The sequence below is a fragment of the Neoarthrinium moseri genome, assembly GCF_022829205.1.
Source record: "Neoarthrinium moseri strain CBS 164.80 chromosome Unknown scaffold115_Wmoseri_CBS_16480, whole genome shotgun sequence".
Classification (NCBI taxonomy): domain Eukaryota; kingdom Fungi; phylum Ascomycota; class Sordariomycetes; order Amphisphaeriales; family Apiosporaceae; genus Neoarthrinium; species Neoarthrinium moseri.
Genome location: NW_026055229.1, coordinates 50,987 through 77,807, shown reverse-complemented (window position 1 = coordinate 77,807; position 26,821 = coordinate 50,987). Strand labels below are relative to the sequence as shown.

Here is a 26,821-nt window from a genome sequence, read left to right as displayed (position 1 = left end):
CAAACAACAACATATGTCGACACTGCGGCGCTGTAGTCATTATACCGAGGGAAGTACGCCAGATGCGTAGTGGAGTTGATATACTCGGTCTTGTGAAGGCATGTGCGATGCTATAAATTATGGAGCATCGCGAGACGAAAATTGAATGAAAGACCCGTTGGAAAGATTGGGCCTGAGGTGGCCCTTTTCAGACGCGTTCGTGTAGCCTCGGCCTTGCATGAGCCCGTCGAATTGTTAGGCCAGCTGGCGTCGCTCGATACACATCTTGACACACTAAGGAAATGCGTCACAATTGGTAACAATTGCAATGTGCCTCAGTGTACGAAGTACGTGTCCCCGTAACTTTGTCGCAATGAAGATCGCCTATTGCTTTTGACGAGTACTGTGTATTCCAGAGCTGGAGAAGCCGAGAGGGCACGCTACTGCTCTATTCTGCAATGTCTAGAAGACATGCTTGCCTCTTCCTGCACTGAGTTGTTCGTGTACCTCCTCAACCCAGCGACGTGTTTGTTCTCAGGTTAGTTAACCACAGTTTATACTCCTTGATGGGGTGCGACATGGGAGGATATTCGACTTCGAGACACCCCTTTGAGCACGCCTTCTTGAAAGCAGCAGCAACTATCAGTAGCGACGTAAACTACCAGACCAGAAACTACATTACACCCGAGACACTGGCGGACATGGCCACCATGCCGTGATGGCTTATGTATATCCCTCCTGTTGGTAAGGACAAGTCTGGGAGGAGAGCCGTATGTTGAACGCTCGTGGGCAGGTGCGTTTTACCCATTTCGAACATGACAAAAAGACGCCACTCTAGATATGGAGCACCTTCGACGATCATCCAGTAGTTAGCCATTGTACCCAAACCTTAATTGCACCCAGTCAGTACTGTACCTGTCCGACGCGAACCCTCTCCTCCGTACATACATTGCTGATTCCTACGAACAGTATCTCATCACCCAGACAGACCAGATTGCCCAGATGAACATCCCAGGATAAGCCAACGCCCTGGCTGGGGGAATCCGGATATCGCCATTGCCTTTTGGTGCACGCTAGCCAGACGCTAACTACCGGGAGCTTGCTGGCATAATACCCAGGTGCTGTACACGGTCCCCAGATGACTGTACTACTAGGTGTGGTAGGCAGGTGGTGTTTGGTAACTTCACTACTTACACAGCGTGTCGCTACTCCAGAGTCCGGCCTGATGTATGCCAAAGATCTGAGGCGCGCAGGCCCTAATGCTGGCAGCGGAGTCGGGCATTGGCGCTGGAACGGAGATGTCATCCCCGAACTATTACGTAGGAACGCAGGATGCGCTCATCTGAAGTAGCTGTCGGGATCGAGGAGAAGGGAGAAGGACCTCGAAGACTTCAGACGACGCTGGGACCAACTACGGAGAAGCCGGCCAAGTGATTGGAAATGAAGAGACCCGGCGGTTGACATCATTACCCAAAGCAAGGGAGGCAAGCGACATTGTCTCCGCTATCGACTGATGAGAAGAAATCTCTCTGGCTTCCATTTCTTTTCCTGTTTTGTTTTGATCGAGCGGCCATTGGCCAATCATAAGCGGCGGCGACTCATTTTGCAGAGACATGGCCCATAGCCACCCGTGCCATCCTAGCTCCGCCGGGGGCACCCTTCCAGGGCTGCCATTCCCAGCTTTCTCAGCACTACCTACCCGGGCTCCAGTGGGCTAGGCAGGGCCCTAGGCCGCTCGGCGAAGAGACACCAGCTTGCCTCGCTTGCTAGTGGACGGGTGCTGTAAAATTACAACAACAATACTATGTACAAGCGTGGAAAGAGTTTTGATGGTGGCAGATCACACATGCCAATATTGACTTTTGACCGCGTCGGGCGTGTCTGGTCGTCCAGCCCTCTGATGCGTGATCGTGTGATGCTTTTTCCTTTCGGCGGATGGCACGCAAGTGTCCAGATCCCAGATTATGTACCTACTTTTACCTAGTTCCCAGATCGATGCACTTGTATAATTGAACGCGTCAAACGCTGGTGCTTGATATAATAGCCTGCGAGCGGTCCACGGGTACCACTGAGTCGACCTCCAGAGCTCAGGTGGGAAGCTGCCTGGAATTCGGAATTCCCACATGCAGACAGGGCTCCCTCGTCCTCCGCCAGCCTGCCCAGGTGGACGGTAACGGAACTTATCCAGGTACCGAAGCTTCCCATCTCACCCCGCACCGGATTGCACCCGTCGCGAGCGAACGGCCGACCGTCCAGGCCCCATAACTATCTGCCTTGGGTTACCAGTCAGCCTGTCGTGGGGTGGCAGTCCGAGGGAGTGAATAAGGCTGCGCGGGCGACGAGAAGCGTCCCTCTCCCTCTCCCTCTCCCTCGTCATCGGCAGCGACGGCGATCTGCACACGCGAGACACACGGTCTTGTCTCATCTGGCAGTGCTAACTTACAGACCGTGCTGACCTGCCTTCCCGCCCGACGCGTGCAAGGGAGCTGCCGAGTGCTACACACGACTCAGGCGCGTGCATATTGGCCGGCACTCACCAAGACGGCAGAGCGCACGCGAACCGCGATATTGGACTCTATTGAACGGTAGTAGCCACCGCGGCCAGCTCCCAGCAGTGCGATCACGTCCCGTGCCGCTGTGAATCGACGACAGCTAAACCCCCCCTTGCGTCTGGCACGGTGGTCGCATGCTTGCTCGTTGGCACAAGCTCACCCCGGAGTGAGGTCACATCTCAGCACACACACAGCATTTCCCGCCTTGGGTGGCCGATTGGCCAACTGTGCCATTCTCATTTTAAAACCACGGCGGAATTGCCCAGCCTGCTCCCTGACGGACCAGGATCCGAAGTGCATACACATCTTCAAGGGCAGCCGACGCATGCGCACAAGCACGCAAGCACGGGTCGCAGTCTGACAGGGCCGTCACAAGTTCGCGGTCGAATCCAATTACATGCCATAGAATTTGTGCTGTGAGCGCATTGTGCAACCAACCGGGGCGATCCAGTCAGTGTCTGCGCCGGCTGTTCTCATCAGCGTTTCGCCAAGGCACCCCAGCCCAGACCTGCGCCAGGTACAAGCGCGCCGATGATCAGTGGGCATTCGAGAGCGAAGCACCAGCCCGGTACCAGAATTTTGGAAGAGCGCACCCAGGAACCGCCAGGGGGGTACCCCCCAAATGCATGTCCGCGGAGTCGAGCTTCACTGCCAGTCTCTTTCTTTGTCCTTTACCGCAATCGAGCGCCGTGCCCCTTTGAACGTTCAAAGGCATTGCCATTGATCGCACCCGCTGAAAGAAACGGCGGCCGGTCTGGTTTTCGCCCTGCGTTGCGCTGGCTGGCAAGCTGGCGTGTGGACGAATGGCCATGTCGGACGAGACGGGGCTCCTGGCGGAGCCGGCCCCCGGTACTAATTCAGAGGCTGCAACGTCTGTTCGCGGGCCAAGTGTAAGACGAGAGCGGAGCCTGAAGTTCAGGGAGTTTGGGCTCTACGCCTCAAGAGTCTCATCAGCAACAAAACCCACAGCGCCGGCACCACCTGTTCCAGCCGCACTGGATCCCAACTCCTACTGCGTCGATGAAGGCGACGATTCCGACTACTCGACGACCTTCACCTCTCCTTCCCCATCGCCCTATTCCACCGCCACCTACGAGACAAACTCGACCCAGTACGAGCCAGCTCCTAGATCCCCCATTTCACCACGATGGGACTCGCTGGCTCATAGCACCACCGTCCTATATGACCGCGCATACGATGATCCCGCACCTGGAACAGCTTTAGCCACCAGCTCTCCAGTTCCATCCACCCCGACCAGATCCGAGCACCCCAACCACACCCTTGACTTCCTGGGTTCCGAGTCGAGGGATGCGTTCCCGCTTCCCATGTCGAGTCCTACCACCAAGATGAGCACCTACGAGGGTCGACCGGTTGTCGGAGACTCGCCTGTTGTCGAAAACTTCTCTCGGCCCCGGCGGCCAAGTATCAAGCACCCTTCCCCGGACTCCCTCCGGCAGCGTGCGACCAATGTACCTGCGACCCACCCCGACCAGACGCACCTGGATACTCTTAGCACTCCTCACCATCACCTGTGGCCTCGAGAGCGAGGCCAGTCAATCTCGTCGAACAAGTCCGCCTCCACGTTTGCCTCGCTGCCTGTCCGACCCTCACCCGATCTCCACGCTCGTGACAGCCTTCGTGGGAGAAGTAGACATGCATATCCACCGTTGGCTCGACCGGCAATCGCGTACGGTCGCACGGAGAGCAGTGGGCCTGCATTCTATCGCGACCCTATCCCGAGGATGGCTTCGCTGCCGTCCGAGGAGCTCAGGTCCAGCTTCAGATCCCAGCTCTCGGCATCCACTACACCGGGAACATTGCAAACGGAGCGGAGCAGCGTTATGACCAAGAGCAGTTCCATAACGTCCATTTACGCCCATGTTGACGACGGCTTCAGCGTGGACGACGTGATGGGAATGTACGAGAAGGGCTTTCGTGACGACTCACCGGCTCGGACTGACCAACTAGACGATGACTCGAGGCCGCCGACGGCAAAGTCAGAGCTTAGCCGGAGAAGAACTGCCATGTTGGAGGCTCTGTCGGACTCATTGCCGATACAATTTGCAGACGCAGACGAAGAGCAGGCTGGCGAGGGTGGCGCTGTTGACACCAATGCTGCAGACGATCTTGAGCCTCTGTCCGCCAACGACGATGATGGTCTGGCAGCGACACCTGATTCGGCCGCTGCCGTTGAGGCTTCCGAATTGGCTCCATTTGTAGACCACGGCCGCGGCGATACGGGTGGCCAGTCAAGACATGACTCAGGAAAGGTGATTGATAATGATGACGACGAATTCCCGACGCGGCTGCAAAAACAGCAAACACAGCCGACCGTACGGATGAGCTTTGAGAACACAGATGTCACGAGGGATCAGTACGGGTTTCGCAAAGAGAACCAGTATGTGACACAACAGCAATACGATAACTGGAATGAAGGGTACTCCGAATACATAGGGCGAAGGCGAAAGAAATGGAATGCTTTCCTCAAGGAGAATGGGTTGATGACGGATCAGCCCAACCGCTTCCCACCACGTTCTGCCAAGACGAAACGTTTTGTTCGCAAGGGCATACCTCCCGAATGGAGAGGTGCAGCTTGGTTCTACTACGCCGGCGGTCCGGCCATTCTGGCCAAACACGGCGGCGTTTACGACGAACTCCTGCGCCAGAAGGCCAAGGATGTGGACAACGAAGCCATCGAGCGCGATCTTCACCGAACGTTCCCGGACAACCTCAAGTTTCGTACCGCGAACGCATCATCGGCACCGAATACAGAGCGGACCGAGTCGAGGAGCAGTGAGACCACGGTTACAGAGCCCACGGGGAACGACCCTCGACCCAACGAAACTGCCATGATCTCGTCTCTCCGTCGGGTTCTACACGCCTTCTCCATCTACAACCCTCGTATTGGATACTGCCAGTCGCTCAACTTCCTCGCTGGGCTGCTCCTGCTCTTTACCGAGAGCGAGGAGCATGCATTCTGGCTGCTCAACATTATCACACGAGTCTACCTCCCTGGTACTCACGAGATGAGCCTCGAAGGCGCGAACGTGGACTTGGGCGTTCTGATGACCTCACTCCAGGAGTCTATGCCAGCGGTGTGGGCGAAGATTGGCGGCGAGCTTGATGGCACAGACTCGGTGAAACCCAAGTCTCGTAGACAAAAGAAGGGTACCTTGATCACACGCCTGCCGCCTGTCACTCTATGTATGACCGCGTGGTTCATGAGCTGCTTCATTGGTACGCTACCTATCGAGACGACATTGCGGGTGTGGGATGTCTTCTTCTACGAGGGCTCCAAGACGCTATTTCGCATTGCCCTGGCCATCTTCAAGCTCGGCGAGAATGAAATCCGCAGCGTGGGCGATCCTATGGAGATCTTCCAGGTCGTGCAGACTATCCCTCGGCGGCTCCTCGATGCGAATGGGTTGATGGAGGCTTGCTTCAAACGCCGTAATGGGTTTGGTCATCTCAGTCAGGATACCATCGAAGAGAGGCGACAACAACGGAGAGTCACGGTCAAGCTGGAAAAGGAGCGAATGGCCGCAGGGCTCACAGGCGGGGACGACTCCGCCGACTTCAAGAGGAAGAATACGCTCTTTGCGAAAATGAGGAGGCCTGCCGAAGTTATGTGAGCTTATCGGCATCAAGCAGATTTGGACCCTTCCCCCCTACACCGACGCACGAGCGACGACTGCATCGCGAGCCGTAGAGCATGTCTATTTGCGAGGCCTGAGAGCCCCTGAGTTTGCTCGATCCCATGCGTACACATGCAGCTGGCACCTGCGCATCCGACAGTTTCATTTGTCTTGTTCGCCACTAGTGCAGTCACCGAACGTATACCACCTCGGACTGCATCAAATTTGAGTTTCTGACGACTAATGACGGCTAAGAGCATTGTATTGGTAATGGGGCGGGTAAAAAAAAAACGAACAGAGAAGCAGTCAACATGAAGAAAAGAAAGAAAGAAAGAAAGAAGGAAAGGGGGTTGGACGTCTTCGCATTCCCAACCCATGGGCCCGCAAGCATACGAGGCTTGCGGCAGCATTGGCGCACCGAGGATTTGTTATGTATATATTCTGCATTTTCAGGCAGCATCGCAGCGTCAGACAGGCATTTGTTGCGCGCCAGCAGGCAGCTGGCTATATAGAGGGAGCATGAATGAGGTCGTACATCGCCATCATACCAAGTAGAGGAGGTCACACACTAGAGTCAATACATGACTCTTTTCCACGTCCGCAATATTGCTGCAGAGGCGACCCCTAGTCGAAATCTTTCGGGCTCATCCACCCAAACAACCACGTCCACACAACTGCATGATCGGCCCTTACACTCTGGAGTCGACTGGGTTCAGCCTGTAATCATGCTGGCATGGGACAGCCGGACTAGGAATTCGGCACTGACTTTGGAGATGCGGAACATTTAGCTGCGTAGCTACAGTAGCCAGATCGTTCATCCATGGCAAACGCAGTAAGGGAGTGAAGCCAGTGGCCTGCTGCCCCAAAGGGGCACATGATCATTCGTCATTCAATCATAAAGTATGATACCCTAAGCTGTTCAGGACCCGGTAACCTCGGTACAACGGGCGATGCGTCCTGGGGTTATCCTATCCAGCCACGGATGCCAATTTGTAGACACAGCATCGTTCAGAGGCCAACATCAAGATTTGTCCCGTTGCCTGCGTGGGGGGGAAGCAACATAGAAGGCCGGATAGCTGACCTTCCTCGTGGAGCTTGCTGGTGCTTTCACCAGCCATGCCTGTCTATCTCCACACCTCTGCCATGTACCGGCCTCGCGGGGACACATGGAAAGCTGCGGCAGTCTTTCCAATGCAGCTCCAGCCTTGTCCGAGTTCTCCGGTCCTTCCCATAAGGCGCGGCATGTGTCCATGACCATGAAGACTGGTTTGTGCCGACCGCCGAGCCCCTTGTCAAGACACGCAGTCATGGGTTTAGAAGGATCACTTCTTGGCATCGCCCTTGGCATATCTATCAACGTACTGCTTTGCGTTTTTGTCATACTCGGCGCGGTTGTTCTTGTACTCCTCGGCGATGCGGGTCTCGAGCGGGTCGTCCGGGTTGGGCTCGATCAGCAGATGGCGGACGGCCTCGAGCACGCCCTTGATGCGGCTGGCGGGCTTCCAGTTCTCGGGCTTGAGGATGGACAGGCAGATGTTGCCCAGGGTGTCGTTGGTCACGTTGGGGTGGTACAGGCGGGTGGTGAAGTTGACGATGGGGGCCTTGAAGGGATAGTCCGGCGGCAGCACCATGGTGATGTGAAAGGTGCCGCCGGCGTAGACGGTGTCGGCCGGGCCCGCGAGCGTGATGTTCCACCGGTGCAGGTCCGACTCGTTGTACGTGATCTTCATGCCCTGCGGAGGGGCGGCCTCGCACTCGGCGAGCTCCTGGCGAGTCGTGAGTCAGCTCAGCTCGGCACAGACAGCATGACACGGCATGGCGCGGCGCGCATTGGTGCTCGGATGAAGGCAGGATGGATAGATAGTGTATATGGTAGGGGACGGTGGCCTACCTTTCCGATCCGCTTCGCCGCTGACATGCTGGATGCGTCTTCTCTTGTGCGTGTGCGTGTGTGTGCGTGTGCGTGCTGTCCTGGCGCTTCTGGGGCAGTCTTGGGCGGGGCGGGTGATCGAGTTGTGATGCTGGGTGAAGAGGCGAGGTCGTCGGCCCCTTAAGTACTTGGGGGACGGGGGATCAACAACGGAAATTCTTCCCGTACCGATGGCGTCTGCTTTGGTGTAGAATCTTCCACCCAACTGCCTTGGAAAATCAGAGAGGGGCGGACAGGCAGTTCTGTTCCCCCGTATCGTCGACAAAATAACTAAAGCGCGAGTGATGTCGACATGGGCAGTGTCTCACACTCCCACCCCCACCCGACGGCCACAGCGACAGCCTGGGAGCCTGGGAGCATGGGAGCCTGGGAGCATGGGAGCCTGGGAGCCTGGATGATGGCGGGGTAGGTACCTGAACGCCCACCTAAATTGGGTATCTAGTTAGCCACTCAGGGTACCTAGAAGTAGATTCTTGAGCAGGTGCCTCCCCAGTCACCTCCAGCTACCTAGGCACTTTCTAACTTAGTCCCCCCGAGGTTCCCCACGGAAGTGCCTGTTGCCTGACAACATTAACTACTACATACTTAAAGTAGGTTACTTGACCAAAGTTACAGGTGTTTTACCCCGCCATAAGCAATCACCACAACTCACTTGTACATGTGTTAGTTACATAATGTACTGTCTATACCGCAGGCACTGTTGAGAACTGATTATCGCTTTCATCTCTGTGCAAATACGTCTCAGAACTCGGAAGCATCGAAAGAAACATATGCGCACGGGTTCAGGTGCCATCGACTGCTTCTGCGACATGTAAGGTGGCATGGACCCTATAGCTCCAGATGTTTCCCTTGCCCCTCGCTCATACCGGGGAGTAGACCAACTTTGGGTGAGTTCGTCCAAATGCCCCGACGGACTCTACTCCCTATACACGCAGCATTCGAGTGTGTACATTGTTGTCAGTCAGGTATTCTAGGCGTTGATAGCGTGTTTCGTGTTGAGAGAATGAAGGCATCATCGCCGAAGTCGTGACGGGCCCACAACTACGCACTCTTTCCGGTGCTGTTCCCCGGGCCTCATGCCTTTTCCCTGCCCCTTTTTCCATATGCCATGATTTAATGTACACTTGGACAACTGCCTGGCCGTCACCCGTTCTACAGCATCTTCGTGCTCGGACAGGTCGTTCACGATTCACGACAAAAGCAGACACCTCAGTTTCATACTATTTTTGACCTGTTAGAACACCAATTTCTGTTAACTAGACTGCCCCACGCAGACTGACAAGAGTTTCTCAGCAGTTTGAGTACAACTCTATTATATATCTTATCTGAAGACCATTTCCGAAATAACGAGGCTTTCTTGAAGCACCACGCTGTTCTTGGGTCTCCAATGTTGCTTAATATGACGGGAATGCCCAGTCATTATTAGTCCTCCTAGACCAGAAGATATTTGGCTTACTATTGTGCGTAGCTTGGGATAGCAATATATATATATATATATATATATACTCTTTCGTAGTTGAATCCACCCGCGTCGGCGCTCTGCTGATTAACAATTTAATATCAAAGTCTCCTTGGCAATGGGCGGCTACTGCAGAGTGACCTGGTTGTCCAACAAAGGCTACCGGCGCTGTTGCGCTGCCCAAGGAGATCGCGGAGTACAGGGATTCATGCAGGCGTCAGATTGAGGAGCCATGTTGGAAGCAGAACTTTCACCCCTTCCTTCCCTCTCAGTCGCTCCACAATCAACAGATCACACCATACCCGCGTATGATGCCTGTTGATGTCCCTCCACCCATTGGCTGACCAAACTCTCGGGTCTAGACTTGCACCCTGGTGATAAGGACATGGCATGCGACAATCAATACCATTGGTTCTTTGCAGTCTATAGAACAGCAGATCTTGTCTCCGCTCCTTGACAATCCTACCGTGCCGAGATCTCCGCTACCATGGGGCCAGAGGAGGACAAACATCAGGGCGTGGGTTTGTCTTTGGTATTACAAGAAGGCAAACCCATAGCCCAATACTCAAAATCAACTTTCGCCGTTACACCATTCTAGCTCGTCAACTCAATACGTTCAAAACCCAGCTATACAAGAGCTTGCACTTATTCTTAGAGCATAATGTCTCCATCGGCAACCGCGGATACAACGTCAACCACTGAGAACGTGGAAGCGAACATCTTCACCCCTTCAGAAAAAGCTGTTGGTTCACTCGGCAGCACTGAGCAGAGGGGAGAGCAACAGCTTGGAATCAATCATAGACAGCCCCTCAAGCCCAGCGGTGCACTCGACCATTTCGAGAGTTTTGATGTCACCCCTGTCATTGGACGCGAATTCGTTAATGTTGACGTGGCAGAATGGCTTCGTGCGCCAAACTCGGATGAGCTCATCCGTGAACTCGCGATTACAAGTATGTCCTCTTTCACAACTAGGTGCTGCTACGTCGGATGAATCTAACCTCTAACCTAACCCTTCAGTCTCCCGAAGGGGTGTCGTCTTCTTTCGCAAACAGGATAACATCACCAATGACCTCCAGAAAGAGCTCGTTCAACGTCTGGGACAGCTGACTGGCAAGCCTGAGAGTTCAGGTCTTCATATCCACCCTGCGTTCAACCCTGGCCAAGAACACGGCGGGAGCGACAACGAGATCAGTGTTATCTCGTCTGAACAGGCAAAGAAGATGTACTCCAAGGCCCTCCAGAAATCACAAAGCCAGCGAATGCAGTGGCACTCTGACATAACATTTGAACCAGTCCCTAGTGACTACACACTTCTTCGTTTGACCCAGCTTCCAAAGTTTGGAGGAGGTACGTTGCACTGGCTGTGACCCTGCCGCCACCTCTGAGCTGATATGAGGATACTAGATACCTTGTGGGCCTCAGGATACGAAGTCTATGAAAGAATCTCGAAGCCTCTACGCGAGTTCCTAGAAACTCTCACAGCCTATTATGCGCAGCCGGCTTTTGGTGAGGCTGCCACCAAAAACAACTTCACCATATACCCTGGTCCAAGAGGGTCGCCCCTGAATGTCGGGGATACCCTGGAGGCCAACCACCCGGTGGTCCGTACGAATCCGATAACGGGCTGGAAGAGTGTCTTTGCCGTCGGTATCCACGCGCAGAAAATTAATGGGTTAAGCGAGGAAGAGTCCCGCCATTTCCTTCAGTGGTTCGTGCAATTAATTGTTGAGAATCACGACCTCCAAGTGCGAAATCGATGGCAGAATGTGAACGACTTAGCCATCTGGGATAACAGGAGTGTCTACCACGCGGCAACTCCTGACTATATTGGAGAAGGTCTAGGCGAGAGAACGGGATCAAGAGCTGTCAGTATTGGGGAGCAACCTTACTTTGACCCGGCGAGTGTCAGCCGGCGAGAAGGTCTGTCGCAGGAGCAGGTATAGACTGAAAATTGGTTGCACCAGTTGGACTGAAGTCAAATGAAATGGTTCCATAGACGGTGAGAACCTGGACGACTGAGCAATGCAAATGGGACATCTGTAACAGGAAGGGAATTCAAATAAACTCTTCTTTATTAATACTACTTGGCATTTGTTCGTAACGCCATCTGGGGTATTGCCTCAAAACCACCTATTCTCATCTTATTTGGATTATCCGAACAATTGGGTTGTTGCCCTCTTAGATGTCCCGAGAGATCAAATCGGTGTACAACATGCCAGCAACCGAGGCAGACGACAAAGTGGAGATGATACCAGCGATGAGGGCGCTGACTGCGACCTTGGATACATCACCAGATCTGCCAGGCGCAATTTGAGACAGGACACCAATTTGGTTTCCGAGAGAGCCAATATTTCCGAAACCCTGGGAAGACTTAGTTAGCAAGAGACTTGACAAAAGTGCTTGTGGTCATGGTTCTACTTACGCAGCAGGCATAGGTGGCAATGATACGTCCACGAGTGGTCAGGTCCTTGTCGGCCGACAGAGACGCGAAGGCAACGAACTCGTTGGTGATAATCTTGATACCAATGAGTTCTCCAACCTTTCGGAGATCCTGCTTGGGAACTCCGAGCAACCAGGCGACGGGGTACAACACGTAGCCGAGGATCATCTGGAGCGTCAACGGGTTGGGGTCGTTGATGTTGAAGTACTTGCCCCACCAACCCAGGAAGCCGTTGATAAGACCAACGAAGGCGATGATACAGAGCAGTGTACAGGTGATCATGCCCGCAATCTTGAGACCAAGCCAAGCGCCATTAGTGAAAGCATGCAGAGCGTTGGCGGCCTTGTGTTCGTCATCGTCGGGGACTACCACGCGGCCAGAGGTCAAGGTCTCCTCCTCCTCGGGGAATCTCATCTTGGAAATGGCAAGCGAAGCCGGGATGGACATGATACAGGACGAGACCAGGACTTGAGCATTCAGTCCCATGTTGATATAGGAGATCAGCACGGATCCAGCAATGGTTGCAAAACCACAAGTCATGACCTGATGGATCTCGGCAAGGGTAAGGTGAGGAACGAACGGTCGTACCAGCATGGCCGATTCACCCTGGCCAATGAAGGGGGTGGCGGCAGCAACGACAGCCTCGGCACCAGAGACACGCAGGGTCCAGTAGAAGAAGTGGGCAAAACGCTCGACGAACCACTGAAGAATACCAGAGTGATAGAGGAGCGAGACCAGGGACACGAAGAAGATGATGGGTGGAATGACACCCGTGAAGAACCAGGGGAGCTTTGGCACAGTGTCGTCGGTCAAGAAGACCACACCCTCATTTGCGAAACTGAGCAGAGTCCTGGCCAGGAATGAGATGAAGGCGAAAATATCGTAACCGGCCTGCGTTCGCAGAACGAAGATGGCAATGATGAACTGCGTGAGCATGCCACCAATGACTGTGTGCCACGGGATAGCGGACCGGTTGCGGGAAGTTGCCCAGAGACCAAACAGCATCACAAGCAGACCGAAGATCGAGACGGCACGGTTAGCACGCGTGTTCTCTCCGCTCTCTTCTGGCACGAAACTTCCAATCAGGTAGACCGCAACGGTAATTGCAGCAGCGAGGGGCCGGTGAAGCTTCTTAGGGGTCGCCTCGTAAGCCTTGAAGACTGTACGGTCCCAGAGCCAGCGGACGGGCCTCCAGAGGGATGCCATCGGAACCCACAAAGTGATCACACGGATGGTAATAGCCAGGTATAAGAGGAATGGAATGAGCCAGCTAAGCCCATCGGGCCGAGGGCCCCAAACAACAACGGTGCACAGTCCATGAATCCACCAGCTGCGAGCAAAGTGTTAGATAGGCTCTTCTAGGAATGGAAAACGGCAAATGACATACGCAGTAAATACCATCCATACGAGAATGGGGATGAACGGCCGGGCCTTGCGATACCAGCGCGACGCTAGGCGCGTATGGGTAATCTCGTTTTCGCTGTGGCCAATATGACCGCTTTCTTCATCGACAGACTTCTCAGCCACGGGCGTGTCGTTCAGCTTGTGCTTGGTGTAATCCTGGGGAGGAGTATCCAGCAGGTCGCGGCCCTTCTCGGTCGTGCCCGTGCTATACATGACATCGTCGTTCTTTTCCTTCTCGTGTGCGGCCGCTCCGTGGTGGTGAGCGTGCTCGTGGCGGTGCTCGTTCACGTAGTCGAGAGCGGGATCGGGATTGCTGGCAACGCCCACCTGTGGTGAGGCATTGTGGCCTTCGAAGCCGAGGTTTTCCTTGCTGGAACCCATTGCGTCTGCGGCAGATCTGCTTCTTCGGTCCGTGGACCAGAAAAAGTGACAGAGAAAAAAATTACTAAAAGTTTCCTTCTCGTGAAGCAGAGACGTGCCCTCCAATTAGCAGCCGCTGGTATTAGAGCTGACTTTAGAGCCAAAATGCAAGGCCAAAAAGCTGGCCCGAAATTCTGGATGCGCATTGGGGACGGACAGCGCGCATTTAATAACGTTTTTTTGCCCCAATTGCTCTCCCCAACCTGCGCGTTAGAGTGCCCAAGGGACGTAGACCGGCGATGATCGCGCGGTCTAGACGAACCCCGAGGGTCTTACTGCGTGGAGTATTCCCTTTTCCGGCAGGACGTCCTATCTCTCAGGCCTTGGCTAGCCGAAGCGGTGTGTAGCTCCGATGTTAGCAGGGATTGCTCAATTGGGATTCGGTAGAGGTCCAGCATAAGAATCCTGTAAGCGACACAACCAGATCGGAAATGAGATGTCATTGGGCCCCTAACTGGCCGCTAGCATCCCCTACCCAGCAAGTATAGCAGGGCTCGGCTCTCCCCCGGCCGTGCATCCTGCATCTGCCCCATAGTGGCCAGAGTGCATGATAAGGGTGGACGTGGAGCAGAGCTAGGGGGGCGCCCAAACAATGGGCTAGGAGGCTCTGGCCCTGTAGTAGCCCCGGCGCACGTGAAGAAGAGTCCGCGATGGGTACGGGGTGCATGGTAGGGTTCAGGTGTCAAAAACGCTTCCAGAGCCGGCGTCGTTAGAACGTAAGGCCCTTATTCATGATCGCGGCCCCGTATGGAATAGCGGCGTGTACGTCTCCAGGTAGTCATTAGCAGCCCCTCCATGCTTGCCGATCTGACGGGCCACACTTTGCGCACCGTAGACTCGAGTTATCGGTCATCCACAAGCTCACAAATACTGTTGCACGCACCAACATTGAATCATTGCGTGAAACACTTTCGATGCTTTTCAGCTTGTAAACGCCCTAGCCCCATCCCACCCAGAGTGTTGGTACCAGCTGATGACCGAGAGAGTCAAACCGCCGGTCTCCGCCGGTAGGATGGCAGGTCAAGTATCATGGTGGGTTCGTCGGATCTTCTTATCTCAACTCTAAAATCGACGGTGTCCGCAAGGCTGCGACGTATGGAAGGCAATTAGAGCACCTGCCTGGGCCCGGCACTATTTACAAGCCTACACTACTAATTAACCAGGGCCTTCAAGATACTACTTTAACAAAGACGAGGGAAACACTCATCAGTCTTCCGTCTATCAAAAGCTTCATGCAAGGGCCTCTGGACCAAGGGTCAGGTCGTAACACTAATGCTGCTCTGTGAGTGCAGCACTCTAGCTAGTGCTCGCGTGGTCGCACGCTCCCGTCGCACTAGAAGACATCTAGATTTCAGTGCTCAGAGCGATATGATTGGATGGAGTTGGCCAACTTCCAATCCATGCAAGCAAGCTGCGGCCGGGGCAGGGGATCAGGTGCTCCGCACAGAAACTACTACCAAATACCCTTCCCCAGACCTCCCGGACCTCCCAGACCTCCCAGACCTCTGGGTCCCTAAGGCCTACTCTGCTTGGCGTTGTGTGCGTACAAGAGGATTACTGACGCGGCGTTTCTTGCAAATGAATCGTGATTAGCAGAGAAGCATGACACGAAAATCTTAGGCCCGGCGGCGTCCCCGAGTTGCTGCTAGCGTCTCCCAAGTTCTTACCAATGAAGATTATTCACTATACCTCCAAGCAGGTCATGCTGACTGCATACCTTGTGCCGTAGCACGTAAAGGATGCGCTGGTAAGCAACGGGAAGAACCTTCGCCCATCATCTTGGCCTTGGGGGAGACGACTTCGATGATAATTTCAATTGCCTATCGGGCGGCTATACATGATAGAGCTTGCACGGCCGTCAGCCCTACTTTGTCTTCTGAAGTTGCATGGAATCGCCATTTCCAAGTCAAATATCGCTACCACAAGGACGTCCAGGGAGGTGCCCTGTCAAGTAAGTCCCTGTGAATATGTATGCATCGATGTTACACTGCGTCCGCAAGAAACCCCATTAATTGCGGTTGCGCCGATAGCCAAGATATGGCCTGCTTGCAAGCCGACACTGTCCCATAGACTCGGGTCTCTTGGCCGTCTTGAGCATGCATGTCACTTGGGAGGCCCTGCGCAGGCAGGCAGTTGGATCTAAGGGGCACATCATCTATCAGTAGGAGCTGGGAGAGACCGGATGCGAGCCACGGGCGGTCCGGTGTAGTTTTCACCTTCCAAATCAGGCGAATAGGCACATGACTGTGGCGTCGAGCAGCTAGTGCTGGACTCCCCATAACACCAGACCATTTCAGTCAACCAGGTTCAAATGATCCCTCTACCTTTGAACAAGGGTTGAATAACAGACATGCCACATACGTGATTTGCCAATGATAACACTGGTCGTATCATATCTGGGGAGCTTAGAGTATCTTAGAAATGCGCCACGAGAGCCAGTGTCTAATCTGTCAGCTTGACTAGTCGTGAGACTCGCGGACTTCCGCGACGAAGGACATTATCAGCCGGTGTCGGATGCTCCCCATTATAATGCCTGAGATCCATGGCTAGGACTCGTAGAAACTACTTGTACATAAGCCGTCCTGTGTGTAGTAGAGGACTTGGAAAGCCGCCTGCGAGACTTGTCACACTCTTAGAATCTCATTCTGTGAAGAGTATCTAGTCGATTGGTCTGAGAACTCCTGGGTTCAATATATGTCTTTATGAATGCCATCCCCTACAATCGAGCCCATCAAACCCAACCCGGGGAAGATTGGCGCGCAAGAGTGTTTATGTGTGGCAATGTTTATTCAAATGACGGGGATATACCATTAAAAGTTATTTGTCTGCTGCTGTATTGTGGGTATTTAGGCCAACTGGTACAGCAACCAACGCGGTATTACCTGTTATGAATGTCGGGCCTTTCACCACTATCACTCCGACAACTGATAAATCACAGTCTTATGGCTTTCCACCTTGGGCCGCTGACAAATTTGAAAGTGAATGGCTTACCGATCGCTCGTGAGGAGGTAGGACAATCGTAGGGTTGAAACAAGAACTGGTCATGATCTACAGCCTATACGCGACAAGGACACACTGCCGTACATTAGTCTACCGTTTCGGGCATTCTTATGAAGTACGTTGTTAAATTATATATTACTGATGAAGCACTGAAGACAAGACTACTCAAACAAAACGACGTTGGGTTTGAGTCGCAAAATGGACAATCAAACATAGATTGAACTACTACGAGACTACATACTTCGGCCCTGGCTTGCCACGACTCTTGACGTGGCCTCGGAGTTGGCTATCATGAGTTCTGGGTCCAGCACTGCGCCGTGGGATCGTGTGCGCAGAAATCATCCTATGACCGTCTGCCCTTTCTGATTGAACAACGGCAGGACCATAGTTTTGAGGACGCATCAAGAGTAATAGAAAAACATTCCGTTCTGTCATGCTTGCTGCACATAATAGTTCTGAAGCAGGTGTTGGGTCGTCCAAGATCGCAGGACACACGAAGCACAGTCCATGAGCAAAATGTCGCATGAGATTTGCGACATGGGAGGAAAAGAGACTTCAATGATTTAGAGCACACGTCTAAACGGTTCAAATTCAGCTGTTACTCCTATTATGAACCGTCTCCACGATCCGAAAGGAGCACCTAGACGCTTTACCGGCCGGCTCGGAATCGGCCAGGTTCGGCACGGGCTACGGGCTAAAAGCTGCCGATAGAAGCCGAAGTTTGGGGAAAATATGGGGTGCAAAGCCGCTAGTTCCAGGTTTTCTGAGCCGGCTTGGATAATTTACTATTTTACTATTGTACCACATCCTGTTATATCCAACATTGGCATCAGACTTAAGTTAGGTGTGATCGCATATGATTCCTCTGTAGTGCTCTGAGGAATATCCGGAAGGGCCATCAGCAGCGCAGTCAGCTATTCACTTTGTGCTGTCTCGCGCGAACTTTGATCCCATTTTCTGAAGTAGCACGTTTCCTTCGCGAAACAATGACCCGAGGCATCTAGATGCTCAACGCTGGCATCTCCAAGTAAGGCGCTAGAGGGGTAAATCATTTCTGGGCGCAAGAACAGACTGCGAAAGACCACTACTGGGCGTATCATCAACATGCCTGCAATAGTACACGCAGTGGATTCACCGGGGGCCCAATCCCCACTACCGTGGATACAGTGACACTGCCTGCAGTTAAAGGCGGCCTGATGACACTGTACATGCTTGAAATGTCATCTAGAAATGCGGGGAATATGGGGAAGTTCATGTCCCAACCCAGCTACCCCACAGACTCATCATACTATCCAACCATCTGGGGCTCCGAATGCAAGCAAGAGTTATTGTTCGTCTACTTGAGTAGTGTGCAGAACCATGACGCCCTTTGGTGGTCCCCCGGTAAATGACTTGAGATAGTCATGACTACCGTCATCCACTTTCCGTCTTTACCCCTGGTCTATATAGAAACTGTTTCTGGAGCGACATCAGGATAAACTGAAATAAACAGACCTGACCACCTTCTTTCGAGAGGAATCTCGAGGTTGAAACGTCTGCCGCCTCTACCCTGTCACGTTGTAAAGAGACAAGATGTTGTCACTGCTCAAGGCAGCGTGGATCATTCCGTTCTGTTTCTCGTCCCTTCCAACAGCTCTATGCGTGCCGTTCAATTCGAAAGCTCGGTGAGTTGTGTTTCACCAGTCACTCAGCATAGCTGTATCAATGCGCCTAACTCAAATGACTTAGCTCACCCCCGGCCCGGGACTTCTTCCCCAGGGGTTTGCGCGTAGGTACTGAGCTTGACACGGAAACAGGCGATTTTGCCAGTTTTACTCTTGATGACACCTCTCTCATTGCTACATTGGACTATGGGACTGAAAGAGGGGGCTACCCTTTCTTTCTTGTTGCGGACGTGAGCCAGCCAGTGCAGATCGAAGTCAAATACAGCGAGTCGTTCGTTGGCCTTGCTCAGCCATGGGCGGATGGTCCCTATCCATTCTCTACCGGCTTAGCCAACTCGTACCGAGTCGAGACGTTTAACGTCACATCACCAGGACGTATTACTGCTCCTCTTATTCAGGGTGGTCAACGATGGGAGTCTATACGATTGGTGACCTCGGGCAGCATCACCTTCGAGACGATTGGGCTCGAGGCGACCGTCGACACCACCGAGATCGAAGACTTTCCTGGACAGTTCAGCAGCAATGACGAGCAGCTCAACTCGATATGGAAATTGGGAGCTGTTGCAGCGTCCACCGCCTGTGTCGAGGAAGGCACTCAGCTTGCCACGTGGGAGATTGATCCTGTCACCGGTGCTTTCATCCGATCGCAAAGAGCTTCTCAGACGCTAGCTGGGCCACTATACTCGGATTACACGCTGAGCTTTGACACAATGATTGATAGAGGAGGTGTGTGGTGGGCAATGGTATGGTTCACCCGATGACAAGTGGAAACTTTCTCTGCAGCGCGTCAACTAACCTTATCAAAGGCATTTCCGTTGGCCCGAGGCGAGGGTCTTCAGCTGCAGCTCATCAGCGATCTACCTGAAGGTTCGACATTTGCAAATGTCAACAAAACCCAGACGCCCGCCAACTCGGTCTTGCTCTCCTACGGGTACGATTTCGTAAACCAGACGACCCTAACGTCTTACTACCTGGACACCTTTGCAGTCCCATTCGCCGTTGCCGAGAAGACTTGGCATCATGTCACAACAGCTCTCTCGCCGGGTGGACGACTCTCCGTATCCATCAATGGCCAGGTCGTGGTGGACATCTCCATTACGGACTACTGGACTCCTGCACCTGTTTCGTTCACGGGGAGTTTTGGGTTTGGTGCATGGCAAGACCAGGCCGCGTACGTCAGGAACGTATCTGTGTCCGACACAATTAACGGGACCGTCATCTATACAAACCCAATGACATCTGTAGATGTCTTGGCGGAGTATGGAACGCAGACGAATCTGGGATCCGTGTGCCTGGATGGACCCAAGAGAGACCGACTTGTATGGCTAGGTGACTTCTACCACACCGCCCGCATTATTGGCTCCAGTACATCCCGGTTCGACCTTACAAAGGGCACATTAGAGTTTTTCCTTAGGACTCAGATTGCAAACGGAGAGATGAACATTGCGCCCCCGATGGGCTACGATCCCTCGATCACCGCCCCTTTCACGCCCTTTGGCTCCTATGGGCTCTCCGACTACCAGCTACTTGGCCTCGACGGTGTCCACAGCTATATTCGCCAAACAAACGATCTAGGCTTTCTGCGGGAGACTTGGCCGCAATGGAAGCTACTCGTGGACTGGACTATCGGTAAAGTAAATAGCACCGATGGTTTGATCTATGTACCAAGTGCATTTCTCGGGCCGTCCCAGGCTGGTTCGGCGGTCTCGTGCTTGGCGGTACAGGCGCTGCAACAACTATCTGAACTAGCTCAGGCAGTTGGGGATGACACATCCAAATCTCGGTGCGACGCTGCAGCCCAGGCCCTCTCGGACGCTGTTAACAGGCAACTATGGAACGAAGATCTGGGCGTATATTCTCTAAGCACTAGCGACAAAGGCAACTTCTCCGTCGCTGGTATCGCATTTTGCCTCGCATCCGGAGTGTCAACGCAGCATCAGACCGCGCGTGCTCTCGCGGCTCTTGATGGACTTTCTCTCTCACCCGGTTACAAGGACTCGACAGCGGCGAGCTCGACAGACCCGACAGTGGTAATATCCCCGAACACGAATGGTTTCCTGCTGGATGCGCTATTCAAGTCGGGGGCTTATACTACCGGACATCAGCTAATCAAGTCATTGTGGGGCACGATGGTCAACAATAAACAGACGTCTTCCGGGGCAAGTTGGGAGTACGTAGATCAGAGTGGCAACCCGGGACTTAGCTACTTTACAAGCCTTGCTCATCCATGGGGCGGCGCCGCGACTTACGTACTTACTGAATGGGCTGCTGGGATTAGGCTAGGGCCAGGCCCGGAAGGCTTCGGATACAAGCACTGGATTATAGCGCCAGAAGCAGGACTCGCAATGGGTCTGCAGACGGCATCAGCTCGTGTCAAGACGCCGGCTGGCTTCTTGGCTGTAGAGTGGACCAAGTCATCCAAAGACGAGGTGACAGTGAGGATCGATGCGCCACCAGCAACTTATGGAACATTCAAGTTTGGCAATGAGACGAAGTCGCTTTGTGGGCAGATACAGTACACACTTGTACGCAAGATCAGTAGCTAGGGTTGGCAGTCGAGCCTGTTCAGGAATAATCAATAGCCAATATAACAGCTCTACGTGTTATTAAGCAGGCCAGAGGAGAAACGAAAGCAAGGTATGTGATAAAAGTCTATAGCGTTCCATTATGCTACTATGCTCTACCTATATCCGTAGTGCTGTGAGGAACGCCATGGGGGTATCTGAAAACCTCAAGCCGAAACGCCAATCCAGGGTGCCCTTCTAGTACCATTCTTCATCGTCACCCTCGTCGTACTCGTCGTAGGCGTTGTCGTCATCGTAGATATCGTGTTCCTCGGGCTCTTCCTCTTCCTCCTCGGCCTCGCCAGCCTGCTGTTCAGGGTCCTTCGACTTGGGGGCAGAAGGCGCCTGCTTCGGCTTGGGATGATCACCGGCTATGCTTTCGGCATACTCGCTGTCCGCATAGCTGCTTTGGGCGACACTGCCCGGTCCCGCTGGTCCGTCCTCTCCAAAGAGGTTCTTGATGGCGTCGAGATTGATCCGTGAACTCATAGTAAACTTCTTCATAGTCGCGACGGCGGCCTCGCCAGGGGTACTTGCAGGTGTGAGCTGGCCTTCTCCGATACGGGGTTTCTTGAGGCGGTTGCGCCGCTTCTTCTTAGGCCCCAGCTGTTCCATCTCCTTTTCGAAGAGCTTGTTTTGTTGCTTTCGCAACCAGTCCTTGTTCGCATTGAGCCAGATTAGCTCCTTGATCTCAATCTCCTCGCGACTAAGCAGGCAGTTCTCAACCTCGGGATCGTCGGCGAACTCTGATGGGTCGATGACCTCGTCCATTTTAAGTTCTTGGGCTGGCAGCTGGGAGCGAGCCCAAGCGGCCTTGACACGAGCGTGGTATGCAGCCGTGGCTAGAGCTTTCCGATGCTCATCGCTGCTGGGGTCACTGATGACTTCGTCAATCTGCTTCTCCAATACGGCCTCTTCCTCTTCCCACTCTTCATTAAAGGTGAGTAGTGGCTCTTGCTGGGCACGTTTGCCACGTCGACGTCTGCCATTGGATGTTGCTGCCTCTTCCTCGGCTGCCACGGCCTCAGCCTCAACCGCAGCCTCAGCCTCGGCATACGTCTCTGCAAGGTGATCGATGGCCTCCTCACCGGTAGGGTCATCCGCATCAACGCCCTCTTCGACGTCCTTGCCATTGGTGATGCGCGGAGCAGGGGCAGGAATGTTATCAGGATCAAATGCTTCGATGATTGTCTCTCGGGAGACAGGATCGAACGACTTCTTCAGAAACTCGGACACCTGAGGCCGCTTAGACATGTCGGGCAGTGGCAGGGGGGGTGGCGGCATCGCCTGGCTTGCCGCACGGCTGGACGAGGGGGTTGTGCGCGGGCTGCTGTTTGTCGCGCTGGCTGCATCCTCGTCGCCATCGATATCCTGGATCACCCGCTTCCGCTTGTGTCCGCCCTCCTCTCTGCGCTTCTCCATCTTCTCGAGATACTCGGCCTGCTTTCGGTAGAATGAAGGGGGGTCGTGGCGTGATTCGAGCAATTCTTGCTTGAGGAAATCCTCAATCGTCAGCTCGCTGCTCTCCACGACCTTGAACTCGTCCAAGCGTTGCTCGATGGTATGCATCGTAACCTTGACGACGTAGACAATCTCTCTCACGGTGCGCCGGAAACCCCAAACCTGAGCTGCCAAGAAGATGCAGGCACCACAGATGCCTGACGGACGACGGCCCATGACCATCCAATCAAGGCCCATACGCTGACAGAACCGAGCGGCAAGCTCGGCAACATCCTTGGTCATGTCGCCGAAGTCCAGACGGTCGCAGAAACGGTACATGAGATCCTCGGGGATGATGGATTTGATCTTGTTGTGGCTGAAGTCGTAAATGTCGTTAAGGGCCTTGAAGACGTGGCCGAGCTCGTAGACGTTTACCTTGACCAAGTCGGCAAAGTCGATGAGCATGACACGGCAGGTGTCCTGACGACGACAGGCGGCGTACAGGCAGACGGGGACGACCTTGATCATGCCACGGCCCTGGATCCAATTCTGGCTGAGAGCGAGCTTGAAGATCTGAACGCCCTCATTGACGACGGTGTCGGAGAGCTTCAGCTGCTGGGCATATTGCTGCATCATCGTCTTGGCCTCGCGCACGACGCGGTCCCGAGAGTCGCCGATGACACCTCCCATGCGTCGCATGCCAGGACCCATGGGACGGACGGTAGTCTGGTCTGCGCCCATGTAGCTCCCCTGAACAACGGCAGCGCCAGCTGCGTTCTCCCCGAACGAGACCTCATTCACGATGTTATCGCGCTCGACCTCACGTCCACAGCTGGTACAGAAGCCGTCCTCAATGCGGGCCGAGGGGTTGGAACACTGAGGATTGGGGCAGCTTTTGCGCGAGGGGGCAACCACGCCCGAGGCGGAGGCAGAAGCAGCAGCTTCCGGAGCGGGAGAGCCAGCAAGGCCGGACTGGCTGTCCACGAGCTGCAGGGCATCGCGAAGGCGGTTGTTGGTGGCACCCTTGGGCTTGATGGAAAAGCCACCCTTGCGATGCTTGTTGGGCTTGAAGAAGGACGACATTGGTGAATGCCCGAACGCCTGAGTGCTGGAATACCCGGCTGTCTGGTCTGCTTGGGGGCCGTCCCGAAAGCCTGACTGTATCAACAAACCGAACCAACGGACAAAATAAATGGCTATATGTCTGTATGAGTGACTGAACGGCAGGTGGGCGGCTCCGTGAGGCTGCGGTGAGTCAGCTCGCGCAGGGCGACCGCAGCCCGCGAACGGTCGAGTCTGGCGGTGCAAGGCGGTTTCGTTCCGGCTGTTTGCAGGCCGGGCAGGACCTCGCGAGTCGCGATGCGTGTAAGTGATGTGATGTATGTGATGGTGTGAGTGGTACCGTCGGCCGCGGAGCCGACTGCAGAAGGCTTGATTTGGGGTGGGTGGTGAGGCCAAAGTGAAGGGAAATCCGGAGGTGGGGGGACGCTGCTGGCGTTTTTCGCGGGCTTGTGGGTTTTGCTGGCGCGCTTGGTGCAGTGGGGGGAGGAGGTCGAGCAAACAGAGTTTCGCGACCAGGTGAACAGAGAGAGGCAGGCAGGCTGGCAGGTTCGAGTACCTGGGAGGGCGACGATCAAAACTGTTTTTTCCAGCCACCACCGTCGAGGTAGAGAGCAAATTTGACGGCGGACGGGCTTCTGATCACCGGAAGAATATTTCTAAGAGATTGTTTCGGTTGAGAGAGGCGCAATCAATGTGGTGTCGTTCAAGGAGCTGATGCTGCACAGGTCCACGGGCGTCGCCTCGAGGCCGTCGGGCACCGCTGTACTGTAAGCTAGCAGCACAGGGCACTTTAGGGGCTCTCCAGCGCCTGCCCGCTATCTTGCGCTGCCCCCTGGGGCCCGGGCTGCTGCTAGGGGCATACTGTGGCTTGAGGCGCCTGAAGGTACGCCAAGTACGTAGGTAGAGCAGGTGTAATTGATGTGCATCGTTCTCAATTGGGAATTTCGTCATTGGGATCCAGGTAGCTGCATGTGCCTACTACAGATTGCACAATTATAGACAGGCCATTGTCCACGGGTATCCCTCAAGCTCTCAACGTTCGCAAACCAGGCTCACCCAGCCTGGTGTTCCGCAAACCTGTCTCGAGCAACCCGTCACACCCACACACCGGCACATGATGGATGGTCTCGACGAGTTCGAGAAGGAGCTGGCTGCCGAGAAGGCAGAACGCGACCGCGCCGAGGAACGCAGAAGTCGCAAGCACCGCCACCACCACCACCACCACAGAGACACGCATCCAGACCAGCTGGCCGAGCGCCACGGCCACCGGCATCGTCATCACAGATCCCGCGACGGCGACGACGGCGAACACCGCGATGAGCACCGCCACAAGCGCTCGCGCCACGCAAGAGGAGACGACGACGACCACGGTGTTGATGAAGATGGGGAGCGCCGCCGGCATCGCCATCATCGCCGGGACATCGACCGTGGTTCGAGCAAGCACAGCCATGGCTACGCCAAGGTCTCGGATCCGAAGAGCGACCTCCCGCTACCAGACGAGGAGACTGCTGCTGCAGATTCCCACCCCAAGAGCTTGACGAGAGACGGCTGGATGACGGATCCGGCGGCACTGGGAATCGACTATACCCAGAGGGGCGCCAAGCGTGAGAAGACCCCCCCGCCGAAGACAGAGCCGACTCGGGCCATTCATTCGCGAGAGATCAACGCCGCGGAACTGCAGCATCTCAACGAGGGCAAGTCGCTGGATGACCTGCAAGTGCCCGCCCAGCATGACGTGGAATACACCTTTGGAGACGACGGTAGCCAGTGGAGGATGACGAAGCTAAGGGGTGTGTATGCCGCTGCCGAGCAGACCGGGCGCCCCGTAGATGACGTGGCGGTCGAGAGGTATGGTAGCTTGCGGGGATTTGACGACGCTCGGGAAGAGAAGATAGAGCTGGATCGACGCCAGACTTACGGCGAGGGATATGTTGGGAACATGAAGCCAAGCGGGGAGCTATTCCAGGAGCGGAAACTCAAGATGGGTGTCCGCGAGGGCCGGGAACCGTCACCGGAACATGGAGAACTTGGTCAAGACACCGTACTTCCAGATATGCCGGCGGCCCAACCTGTGGCCAGAATGGACCAGACGGAGCTTAACAAGATGCGCGCCCAGCTGATGAAGGCCAAGCTGAGAAAGGCGCCAGATTCGGCAAAGCTGGAAGCCGAGTACAATGAGGCGGCTGCCGCCTTCGCCGCACAGGACTCTGACCAGGTTGTCCTCGGCGTCATGGAGAACAGGTTGTTGGCTGGCACCCGGGGTGAGGCCAAGGCCGTTGAAACCAAGCGGGGGAGGGAGCGCGGCCTCGTGGAGCAGAACGATGAAATGACCATCGAGGACATGGTGCGAGAAGAGCGCCGTACTCGGGGCCAGAGAGGAGGAGAGGGTCTTCGACTGGCAGAGCGGATTGCCAAGGACGGCAAGTTCGACAACGATCTTGATTACATGGACGAGAACGCGGAAAAACTGGCAAAGCGCATTCAGAAGTCCGAGATCAACCTCCGGAACACGGCCGTCAGCGAGTTCCAGAAGATCAACAGCATCCTGGACAAGTGCCAGCTCTGCCACCACGAAGACCGGAACCAGGCACCCATCGCGCCCATGCTATCGTTGGCTACGCGCGTCTACCTCACGCTGCCTACCGAACCCGAGCTTGCTGAAGGCGGAGCCGTCATTGTGCCCGTCCAGCACCGCACAAACCTCCTCGAATGCGACGACGATGAGTGGGAGGAGATACGGAACTTTATGAAGTGCCTGACGCGCATGTATCACGACCAGGGCCGCGAAGTCATATTCTACGAGAACGCTGCTGCGCCCCATCGCCATATGCATGCTGCCATGCAAGCCGTACCTATCCCATACGAGCTCGGCGACACAGCTCCGGCATTTTTCAAGGAGGCCATGCTCTCGGCCGACGATGAGTGGTCGCAGCACAAGAAGATTATCGACACGGGGGCCAAGGCGAGGGGCGGCATCGGCAAACTCGCCTTTCGCAGGTCCATCGCCAAGGAGATGCCCTACTTCCATGCATGGTTTACACTTGACGGCGGCCTCGGGCACGTGGTGGAGAACTCGGACCGGTGGCCTCGGGGGGATCTCTTTGCTAGGGAAATCATTGGCGGAATGTTGGACGTCGGGCCCGACGTCATAAAAAAGCAGGGTCGCTGGCACAAGGGCGACACCAGGGCCGATAGATTCAAGAAGCGCTGGAGGAAGTTTGACTGGACCCGAGTGCTAGCAGATGGTTAGATTGTCAAAAAGCGAGGTATGG

The 26,821-nt window shown here is 54.7% G+C and overlaps 7 protein-coding genes across 7 annotated transcripts; 4 read left to right on the top strand and 3 right to left on the bottom strand.

The window, feature by feature from the left end:
- Positions 1-3,340: 3,340 nt before the first annotated feature.
- On the top strand, positions 3,341-6,163 carry JN550_013438 (uncharacterized protein; the record flags this gene model as incomplete). Its single annotated transcript, XM_049312026.1, has 1 exon — positions 3,341-6,163. One exon carries the CDS (start codon positions 3,341-3,343, stop codon positions 6,161-6,163), a length of 2,823 nt encoding a protein of 940 aa, XP_049164619.1.
- A 1,325-nt stretch (positions 6,164-7,488) lies between these two features.
- Positions 7,489-8,084, bottom strand: JN550_013437 (uncharacterized protein; the record flags this gene model as incomplete). Its single annotated transcript, XM_049312024.1, has 2 exons — positions 7,489-7,932; positions 8,058-8,084. 2 exons carry the CDS (start codon positions 8,082-8,084, stop codon positions 7,489-7,491), a joined length of 471 nt encoding a protein of 156 aa, XP_049164618.1.
- A 2,132-nt stretch (positions 8,085-10,216) lies between these two features.
- Positions 10,217-11,498, top strand: JN550_013436 (uncharacterized protein; the record flags this gene model as incomplete). The annotated part of the gene is made up of 3 exons (XM_049312023.1): positions 10,217-10,505; positions 10,573-10,902; positions 10,960-11,498. 3 exons carry the CDS (start codon positions 10,217-10,219, stop codon positions 11,496-11,498), a joined length of 1,158 nt encoding a protein of 385 aa, XP_049164617.1.
- A 235-nt stretch (positions 11,499-11,733) lies between these two features.
- Positions 11,734-13,780, bottom strand: JN550_013435 (uncharacterized protein; the record flags this gene model as incomplete). The annotated part of the gene is made up of 3 exons (XM_049312022.1): positions 11,734-11,916; positions 11,978-13,325; positions 13,383-13,780. 3 exons carry the CDS (start codon positions 13,778-13,780, stop codon positions 11,734-11,736), a joined length of 1,929 nt encoding a protein of 642 aa, XP_049164616.1.
- A 4,611-nt stretch (positions 13,781-18,391) lies between these two features.
- JN550_013434 (uncharacterized protein) lies at positions 18,392-21,029 on the top strand (the record flags this gene model as incomplete). The annotated part of the gene is made up of 3 exons (XM_049312021.1): positions 18,392-18,483; positions 18,548-19,226; positions 19,290-21,029. 3 exons carry the CDS (start codon positions 18,392-18,394, stop codon positions 21,027-21,029), a joined length of 2,511 nt encoding a protein of 836 aa, XP_049164615.1.
- A 216-nt stretch (positions 21,030-21,245) lies between these two features.
- JN550_013433 (uncharacterized protein) lies at positions 21,246-23,570 on the bottom strand (the record flags this gene model as incomplete). Its single annotated transcript, XM_049312020.1, has 1 exon — positions 21,246-23,570. The coding sequence occupies one exon, from the start codon at positions 23,568-23,570 to the stop codon at positions 21,246-21,248; it is 2,325 nt and encodes a 774-aa protein (XP_049164614.1).
- Positions 23,571-24,666: 1,096 nt separating this feature from the next.
- Positions 24,667-26,799, top strand: JN550_013432 (uncharacterized protein; the record flags this gene model as incomplete). The annotated part of the gene is made up of 1 exon (XM_049312019.1): positions 24,667-26,799. One exon carries the CDS (start codon positions 24,667-24,669, stop codon positions 26,797-26,799), a length of 2,133 nt encoding a protein of 710 aa, XP_049164613.1.
- Between the last annotated feature and the right edge of the window lie 22 nt (positions 26,800-26,821).